This window comes from Bos taurus, chromosome 26 (assembly GCF_002263795.3).
Source record: "Bos taurus isolate L1 Dominette 01449 registration number 42190680 breed Hereford chromosome 26, ARS-UCD2.0, whole genome shotgun sequence".
In the NCBI taxonomy this organism is placed as follows: domain Eukaryota; kingdom Metazoa; phylum Chordata; class Mammalia; order Artiodactyla; family Bovidae; genus Bos; species Bos taurus.
Window position 1 is genome coordinate 23,312,945 of NC_037353.1, and position 10,257 is coordinate 23,323,201.

General features: G+C 40.2%; 1 protein-coding gene across 2 annotated transcripts in view; it reads right to left on the minus strand.

Moving 5' to 3' along the window:
* ARL3 (ADP ribosylation factor like GTPase 3) overlaps nucleotides 1–9,957 on the minus strand; it is a 29,916-nt gene extending 19,959 nt beyond the window's left edge. The window contains exons 1-3 of one of the 2 annotated variants that reach the window (XM_010819912.3): nucleotides 8,683–9,957; nucleotides 3,976–4,119; nucleotides 8–124 (exon numbers count right to left, since the gene is read on the minus strand). In XM_010819912.3, the coding sequence (XP_010818214.1) occupies nucleotides 8–124; nucleotides 3,976–4,119; nucleotides 8,683–8,706 (285 nt within the window). In that variant the 5' untranslated portion in view covers nucleotides 8,707–9,957. 2 annotated transcript variants of the gene reach the window in all.
* Nucleotides 9,958–10,257: the final 300 nt, after the last annotated feature.

The window sequence follows — 10,257 nt, forward strand, 5'->3', positions numbered from 1 at the left end:
TACTTACAAGAATATCAGTGTTTTCAAAATAATTCCTCCAGTATGGTCTGATTTTCCTCTGTCCGCCAATGTCCCAGACATTCAGTTTAAAACCTTGTGATTGTACACTTTTGATGTTAAAACCCTGAAACAAAAATACCAAGTTTTTTCAAAACGGAGGGGATATATGTATACCTATGGTTGATTCATGTTGCAGTTTGACAGAAAAAACACAATTCTGTAAAGCAATTATCCTTCAATTAAAAAAAACACCAAGTTTTACTAGACTTCGAGATCACATTTCTGACAAAGGTACATTTACCAGCTATGTTATTTATTAATTCTGAGATACTCTGCAGGATAAGAAACAGATATTGAAAAAAGTTTGCCCTGATAGGGAAGAAAAATGTATTTACACATGTTCCCATCACTCGGGGCGGAGTCGGTGCTCATGACATCATGCTGATTTCACACACGCATGCCACTACTGAGAATGAGAATTACTCAGATAATCAACCCAGATCAGATCAGATCAGATCAGTTGCTCAGTTGTGTCCTACTCTTTGCGACCCCATGAATCGCAGCACGCCAGGCCTCCCTGTCCATCACCAACTCCCGGAGTTCACCCAGACTCACATCCATCGAGTCAGTGATGCCATCCAGCCATCTCATCCTCTGTCGTCCCCTTCTCCTCCTGCCCACAATCCCTCCCAGCATCAGAGTCTTTTCCAATGAGTCAACTCTTCGCATGAGGTGGCCAAAGTACTGGAGTTTCAGCTTTAGCATCATTCCTTCCAAAGAAATCCCAGGGCTGATCTCCTTCAGAATGGACTGGTTGGATCTCCTTGCAGTCCAAGGGACTCTCAAGAGTCTTCTCCAACACCACAGTTCAAAAGCATCAATTCTTCGGCGCTCAGCCTTCTTCACAGTCCAACTCTCACATCCATACATGACCACAGGAAAAACCATAGCCTTGACTAGACGAACCTTTGTTGGCAAAGTAATGTCTCTGCTTTTGAATATAAACCACCTCCAATCCCCATCAACCCTCAAGATGATAACACTTAACAGGATATTACATGTAACTAACAAACAAAGCCGAATCTGCAGACTCAACAGAACAGAACTAATACAAAATTTAAAAAGAGTCAAGAGCTACAGTCTGGAAGACTGGATTCTTCAAGAGCAACTCAAAATGAAAGAAATTTTCCTCATATGAACTGATAAGGAAAAGGAAAGAGCTGAACTCAGGACACGAAGGGGGAGGCTGGTTTGTAACTGGAGTAGTTACAAACCCCTCGTGAGGGTGGTGATGAAAACAAACAAAATGAACATATGAAACTGTTCTTTAATAGGTATCTCTGATGAACTTGAAAGGATTCATTTTCAGGACAGTGACGCCAGGTGGAACTTTGGAGCAGGTGAACCAATTGGGGGCAGACAGAATGGTGAGCTGGGAGTTGGGGTGCAGAGAAACAAACTAACAAGAACTTTGGGGTTTGAAGAGAAGGCATTTTATAAGCAAGAATAAAAAAAGAAAAAGAAAAAACATCTTCTGGCAAGAATGACATAGTGAAATCAGGATTTGAAAAACCCGATCAACAGCTTGCTCCCATAGAAGTGACGTTTCATCCACAAGAGCTGGAGTTAGGTGGGTCTGGAGATGCCGCCACAAACATTTGCCTCTCCTGGCAGCTTGCCAGCACCGAAGGACAAGGCGCAGGCAAGGACAGGGGAACACAGCCACCCAGTTTCCACCAAGGATAGTCAGTCACTGGAGGACAACTGGGGATGATGCTGACTACAGGGCCTCGAAAATGCCAATGACTGAGTAAATTAGAAGCTTTAGAACTCTTAAGGGAAGTGGCTTATGCTTATTGTAAAAGGTAGCTTCATTCTGACTCATTTTCAAAACCACTTTTATGCATTGAAAAATCCCACACTTAACTACGTTATTAAATGTCAGACCCAGTAACAATGAATCCTTTCTGGAATGAGGGAATAAATAAGAGTAGATCCTGGAATATGACCATATGTTAACCGCCTAAAAAGTCTGTAGGTCACCAAACCTAACAAATCTACTAGAAATTATTCTAAGGAAATAATAATGAATGGGTGCAAACATTTAGAGACATGTACTGTATTAGTACTGACATACAGAACAACGTAGAAAGACATTATTTAGTGAAACAGATGATACAAAATAGTATACTCTGTATGAGCCATTTTTCACTTTTTATTTTCAACATACCCACCATGGATGGGGAAAGAAAAAACCTAAAAGCATACAGTTTCAAATGTTAACAGTGGTTATGTCTGACTGGGCATTATAGGTGATATCTAGTTTCTCGATTTTACATATTTACATATTTTAAATTTACTACCATGAGCATCTTATTATTTTTTCTAATACAAAACAAAAACACATCATAGGTGTGTTTTAAAAGACTAAATACAAAAATACATTTGTTCTAAATACAAAACCTTGGCGTAATATAGTAACAGATCAAACAGAGCCTGAAAATTAGAACTGGAACTTGGGGTCCATAACTAGGACTTCATGTTCCTGCTCTCAGCGTTGACCTCCTCATTTCAGTGGTGCTCTTGAGAGAGACAGCCTATCTCTCATACTTAAAAAACAAAAAACAAAAAACTTAGTTCTTCTTTTTCTGGCAGAAATCCTGACACACTAATAGGTGTTTTCAGCTTGTCTAGGCTAGACTACTGTAATTTGCTCCTCCTCAGGCTATACATTAAATTTGTTCAGAAGCTGTAAAATTGCTCATTTGGTAGCAGCTGAAATGACTTTTCTGTAAAGAGCTGCGAATCAGTAAGACTCGCTGGCCATCAAGTATACACACCAGCACACAGCCATTCAAACATGACACTGAGCTCATCGCAGGACAGTGACAGAAAACGCTAAGCAACTCTGGTTTTGCTAAAACCTCTTGTTCAAACACTTCAAAGACCAACAGGGATGTTATTAGTTAGGAAGCCCAAAGGCCTGGCCAAAGGTCAAGTGTTCTCAGGATTCCTTGTAGGAAAGAAGACCTAAAGAAGCCTACTAGGATTCTTCCAGGCAGGGCTTGTCTGCAACATCCATGCTGGGAGTACCACCAGCCTTGGCTTTTGCTTGCTTCGCCTTAGGAAAGAGGAGGGTTGATGAGACTGGATTTTAAAATATGGGTAGGGACTTCCCTGGTGGTCCACTGGCTAAGACTCTGTGCTCCCAATGCAGAGGGCCTGGGTTTGTTCCCTGATCAGGGAACTAGATCCCACATATTGCAACTAAGAACCAGAGCAGCTGAATAAATAATAAAAATAAAATAAGAAGTAAGCTTAAAAAAAATAAACTTGGGTTTTTTCTTTTAAAAATTGACATACATTTGTATTTATGAAGTCTGAAAAATATATACTAAAAGTGGTTTTTCTCAGGGTACTCTTTTTTTTTTCCCCTTTATGTGCTCTTTGTATTTTCTACATGTATTGATTTCAAAATCAGAGAAAATAGGGCTATTTCTAAAAAGGAATCACTTAGATCTCAGGGAACTGATGTGTCTTGATATGTATAGAAATATACATATAAATGATTTCTTTTTAAAAAATTGTTGTAAAATATACATAACATGAAATTTACCATTTTAACCATTTTTAAGTTTGGTTTACTGTTGTGTAACCATCACTGCCATCCATGCATCATCTTGCAACTCTGACTCTCTATGTCCATTAGACAATAACTCCCCATCCCTCCCCATCTCCAGCCCCCTAATCACCACTGTTCTCTTTCCTGTCTCTATGAATTTGACTACTTTAACTATCTCATACAAATGGAATCTCTTGATATGTTTTTGAAATATGAGATTATTTTGAAATTGCACAGACTTTTCTCAGTAACAAAACTTACAAACGGACACAACTCTATTCCCCATTTTGTCTTTCACTTGCTATTAGCATCTTCCATGTGTCACGCAAGCATGGGGGCGAGGCAGAGCTCACCTGCGTCGGTGTGATGTGGCTGATGTCTTCAGATGCCAGCTGCTTCAGAAGAGTGGTCTTGCCAGCATTATCCAAGCCCAGGAGAAGGATTCTCACCTCCTGGTCTGGTGCACTTTTCAATTTGCGCAGAATTGAGAGTAAGCCCTTGAACAACCATGAAGAACAGAGATTATTTTGGGGGCATTGACTTTGATATTACTGGGTATCTGAACGTCTTCTCCTTGACAAGAGTTCTTGGTTGTGGAGAGCTTATTGTTACCCACTTTAACATCATTTATTCCATTTGCGTATATGTTTTTGGCAGAAGCACTTTAGTGAATTCAGCAACTTAATACATAGCTTAGCTTATTCTTGTTCCTCTTATTAATCCAGCTTAGCAGTTACCCTAGATCTCCTGGGAGTGTGTACTTGTAACCAACTCATATTCCTGAAGCCCTTTATATACACTTAAGAGAACAGCACTCACCATGTCTGACTGTAGGAAACTGATTTTTGTATTTTTCTCCTTTATACTAGAGTGAAGTTTCTTGTGGGTAAGGACTACAGCTTTCATCTCCCACAACTCCTGGCACTTATTAGACACCATGATAGTTGCTGAACTAAACAGAATTATCCACCCAAGTTAATGCATGATTTTCAAGGTACTATTTCAAAAAGTCGTAGAAAATTGTACTTGGGCTTTTTAGAAAAAAGACTTTCTTTCAGTTCTTGTTTAAGCCTTCATCATTCAAAATACTCTATCATCTTCTAAATTCCACATGACCCTTACAGGATACCAGCACAGAACAGATTTATCTATGTTCTTCAGATGAAGAATCTAATATCTAATACAACAGAGACACTGAGGAATTGAAAGGTCATTTTGGAAGCAAAAAATATCAAAATGTAACCAGGATATTTTTGACTAGTAATCAAATATTTTCGTTTCTTGTTTTTGTTATTATTCTTTTAATGGATGGAAATAAGTCACGTTGCTTTTTAGCTAAAAACATAAGGAAACTCTTATAAGATAGTTACTTGTTGTGTCTTGCAGCTGACAATCATTTTCCAGTGAGGCATAGTTACATCAAGAATCAAAGAACCCCAGAGTTTAAAGGGCATATAATCTAATCTTCCAGCCCAAGTGGAAATTCCTTCAAACTGAGTCTTAAAATGATATAAAATGGTTATGTTTTTATCCACTTTGCATCAGGAAATAACTCAAACCAGTCGGTTCACTAAGATCAAATGCTAATTCTGTGAAATAATTTTCAACAGTTGAGACTTTGGACAACGATATGCAAATATGCATAATTGTAAAGAATTCCTTTCTGCTTCAGATACACTTTGTTTACCACTTCTAGTCTCGTAGTCACACTGATCACATTAATCTCTCCATGCCTCAATTTTTACCAGCAATAAAATGTAAGGTTTAGTTTAAGAGACAAATTCTATCCCACAAGATGTTGAGAATAGAGAATGAACAGATTTGAAACAAACAAAAAAGATAAGCAAGTGTTTTTTTTTTTAATGGCATATTTTTTTCTTTTCCTCTAATCCAGCCTTGAATTATTTGACACTATTCCTTTTTAAAACTCTATTTATGAGCAATCTCCCTAGCTTCTATTGGCTACATTGCAATCGCTCATTTATAATACCACCTTTCAGAGCAGTTAAAATTAGAATTCTGAGATCCTCAGGGGACTGGTGATACAAAAAGGCTAAGAACAGGGAAAATACATTGTACTATTCCTTCTGAGTTCCTGATTAGATGTCCTCATTACCCCTTCCAATAAAATTCTAAAATAGCTGGAATTTATCACATTGGTACATTAAACAACAGTATAAGAAAAGAAAGTTCTTCTCATGCATCATTTACTAGTGAAGAAATTGTGGAAAAAGGTATGTTTTCTATAAAATATTTTCAAGGTTCAAAGTAAATGTTTTATGTTTTTCCTCATGTGTCTTTTCCCAAAAAATCACTAAATACAAATACTGCTTTCTATAGGCTGAGAGCTTTTACACACTCATTATGTTTGAAATTGAATGATTAAAATAAAAATATAATTTCTATTCATCTTGAAAGGAGAGAAGCAAAGCATGGGTGAGAAAGAAAACATTCCAACTACAGCTAAGCGTTATTAATCTAATGGTATAAAAAATAATATCTCTACATTTCCAATGAGCAATTTTTCCTCATCAGGAGACAATAACTTCACACGTTTCACTTTTAAATGAAATTACAGAGAAATGGAAAGTTCAGCTAATATTTTCTTCCAGCAAAATGACAAATGGCATCTCAAGCATGGTCTCAGCAAGACAAATGCAAATACAATACAGCATCATATTAACCCAACTCCTGAGGACAGGGGATCACAGGATTATCAGGGTTTGCTAAATAGGGAAGAGGGTATTTATAGATATCAGGGTTCTGCCTGAAAGGGACAAAGTAAGCTGATTTAAGAGATTGGACAAAAGTGCAGAATAAGTCTACTCTGTGCTTCTATTCATATATATCTATATTTTAATGTCAAACGAAAGGAAACACAGCCATTATAAGTTAATTTTATTATGGGGCTGAGTTTCGAGGTATTCAGTTCAGTTCAGTCGCTCAGTCGTGTCCGACTCTGCGACCCCATGGACTGCAGCACGCCAGGCCTCCCTCTCCATTGCCAACTCGAAATACAAGGAAATGAATTTTTAGTGTACTTTTGGTCAATATAATCTATTCATTCATTTATGTTAAACACCCATAACGTGCCCCAAGTGCAATGGCGAGCAACAGAGATAGGATCTCTGTGTAGGATGCGTACTCCCATGACATGAAATAAAGGCAATTTAAGAAAGAGGAACTTGAGTTAATTGGGTATTGTGGGTTATCAGCAATGTATCCACACAAGTTACCCGCACCCTGGTGGACAGAAGCAGTCTGATTCAGCCACAAAACATTTGAACAGTTTTCTATAGGCAAATCATGAACAGATATGCTGTTGACGATGGATATTTTATCTGCCTCAGTTTAAACTCAGCGACTGGCAGAGGCCTGGTGTGCTGACCTAAAATGACACAAACTAGGTCATTCAAAGAAACTGGGATGATGGAGAGGGAGAGAGGTATATGTTGGTACATGGAAAATATACGTGGCTGTGAGGAGCAGCTAAAACTTAAGTATTAAAATTAGTAAGCCAACTGGCAAGTACATGCACTCCCCATAACTAGCTTAAATGGAACAGACTTCCATTTATTTTTACCTCACCAAAAAACATTGGTGCTGCCCAATGAGGCCTTGTTAATTTCCAGGAACTATAGCTTTGCTAGGGAGAACTCACCCAAATCTTGTCTTCTTTCTCCTCATCTCTCTACTAAATAAATACAATGTTCCCTGAGGAGCAAAATACTGGCATCTCCTCAGTTGGAGTGAGTTCTTACTTCATCAGAGTCTTAATGAAAAATACATTATGGGCTTTAGAGTTTCATAGACTAACATCCCGATGGGTAACCTCCAACAAAGTTTTATCTAGAAAATGGGAACAATACTTATATCTCAAGAAAAATGCTATGAAGATTAAATCAGATGATGTATGAAGCATGCACATAGAGGGAACTCAAAACAGTTGTTGTGTTTATATGTTTCTACTTTTCACCAACCATTTTTGACCAGAAAACATAATCTTGGGAACAATCTTCAAATGTCAAACATGCTTGATAAATATCACTAGCTTTATATATTCAGAAATTACTCCATAAATAATTCCTGAATGGAGGACTCATCTATTAAATAACAGTGATTAGTTATGCACAAAAATTACTGTCAACTTAGTATTTCACCAAGGACTTGGTATCCTAAGGCAGGGGTAAAACAGCTGAACTTCTAGGGGTTCAGAGAAATCAATAATGGGTTTTTGTTGCTGAATTCCAAATTTTAAAAGAATAAATTTATATTAGTCGTAGCTGAAGGATTAAGACAATAAATAAACCTGGAACTCCTGTAGAGTTACTATGGGGACTCATGGGTATCAGATATGACATACTTAATCATACCACTGACCCTTTAAATTCCGTATTCCACTTAGAGTTCTAAGAATAGCGCATACTTTTGGAGATAGAAAAAAAGTGTATTTTGGAAACCAGATGAAGACTCCTGAATAATTTGCCCTAATTCCTTATTGTTTATTGTAGGAAAAAAAAATAAAAAAAGAAAAACAAAATCTGTCTTGATCACTGAATACAACAGTTGTATACAATAGTGTTGTATACACTGTCAATTTGTTGTATACAGTGTCAATCTGTACCTGGAAACATAAACAGTGGTTAATTTATTGTGGCTTGTAATTATAAATTAAACAATCGTGAAATTACACAGTCCACTTCACTGATAAACAAACTGGGAAAAGTGAGCCAGCTCTCATGCGTTTCTCCTTTACGATGCCATCCCTTTCTCTGTTGGTTTGGCATGCCTTTTTCATTTCAATTCTAGTTATTTTCTGTGTAAATATTTATATTTGTACTCATTTGTTGAGAAAAACTTAGCCTTTAAATGGACAGCTCATGTATAAATGATTAATAAAAAGCAAACGTAAAAATCTGTTTAGCCTGAGGTTAATAAAACTGCAATGTACAAAGTGTTGAAATGTGATTGGCAACTTCAGATCCAATAATGCTACTTCTTTAACAATGTGACAATGTTAAATCAATTCAAATAAATTTTTCCTATCAAAATTTACTCACTGGATAATCTAACCAAGTGTGCATGTGTCTTTTTTTTCCTTCTGGACATCTAGCTTTTTCTTACTTCATAAATCAATAGAAGTGGTTCAACAGTTCTAAAAGTCAAAAAGGGATTGGAGTTGGGACAGGGAAGTACCTACAAGCTTGAGTGCTAGCTCTCTGCAGCTGGTAAATTTATCAGCCTGCTCCAAACACTCTAAAATAAATTTTTTCTTCCACTAGTTTTAAAACCACTCAATTTCATTTTAATACGCTCCAATTAAGTGCAGAGAAATCAATAAGGAACAGAGTGTCAAGCGTCAGATACGTCACATAATTTACGTATTTGGGAAAGCTTTATTCTGGCCTGACAGGGAAAAGGCTAGCCCCAAATTGATGGCCACTCTCCCTTTTTAATCTACTCCAAACTGAGATTAAGGCCTTTGCTTCTGGTGTGGTCATATGCAAAGGAAGGTGGCAACAGGTCCGAAGTAAATACTAAAGATCGGGCAGCAAATCTGCCTCCACCAACACGTATTGAACAGGAGACTGGCTATCACCAACAACCAGACCTTGCAGAACCCTCAGCAAATAAAAAACTCGGGACTGCAGAAGTGCGCCCGCCACGCAGACACGGAGACCGCTTAAAATACACCAGACATCCCTTCCAAGCGGCACCTCTTTGTGTCCGGGGATTTACACCCTTCCCCCCCAGAGGCCCTCACACCGCGAGGAACAGGAGAGCTAGGCTACCATCTCCCCTGGTACCGCCAGCTAGACCTCAAAGACAGCAGCGCTGGCCCTTCTCCCCTCTTCTAGCCGGGCAGTGGTGAACCCCACTTTCCTGCGGCACTGGGAGGCCGATTCCTTGGGAAGATTTAATCCTGCGTGCAGAAGCTGCTCTCCGCAGCTCCTCGGATCCGCCCTCATCCCAATCCCCAGAGTAATGATGGAGCCCTGGCTCCGTACCGCGACAACCCAGCACCCTTCCAGCCCCTTCCCCTAGTTTCGGATAGGTTGCAAGCTCCGCCTTCCTCCCCAGGCCCAGATTCCCTCCAGGGCCCACACTCGGGGCTCCCTGCCGCCCCCCGAAACCAATCCAGGACCCGGACATCAGGCTGAGCGCCAGTCTGTTCCCTCCTGTCTTTAAGCGCAGTGCCCTGCCTTGGGCCAGGGGAAGGGAGGCAGGTGACCGACCAGCTCCGGAGGGACCCAGGCCCCCCACACTCACCATCCTCCCGCCGAGTCCCTCCTCCTCCTCCTCCTCCTGCCTCCCCCGTTACCAGGGGCAACTGCGACGGCGCCGCCCCCGACGTCCCTCGTACGCACGGCAGAGGAGCAAAGCAGCAGAACGGGGCGGGGTCCAGCTCCGCTTTCCCCAATGTGCGCAAGCGCGCCAATCTGCCCTCCCACTGCGCAGGCGGGCTGCTGGAGCGGCCGGAGAAGGCGGCAGGCTGCAGAGACCTGGGGAATGGTGAAATCTCGCCCACGTGGCTGGCGGGGGCCACCAGGCTTGTGATTGGTCCAGAGGGAGGGTGTGAGGGCGGGGCGAGGGGAGGTTCCCTGGCGGAGGCCAGAAGGGCATCCTGGCCTGGC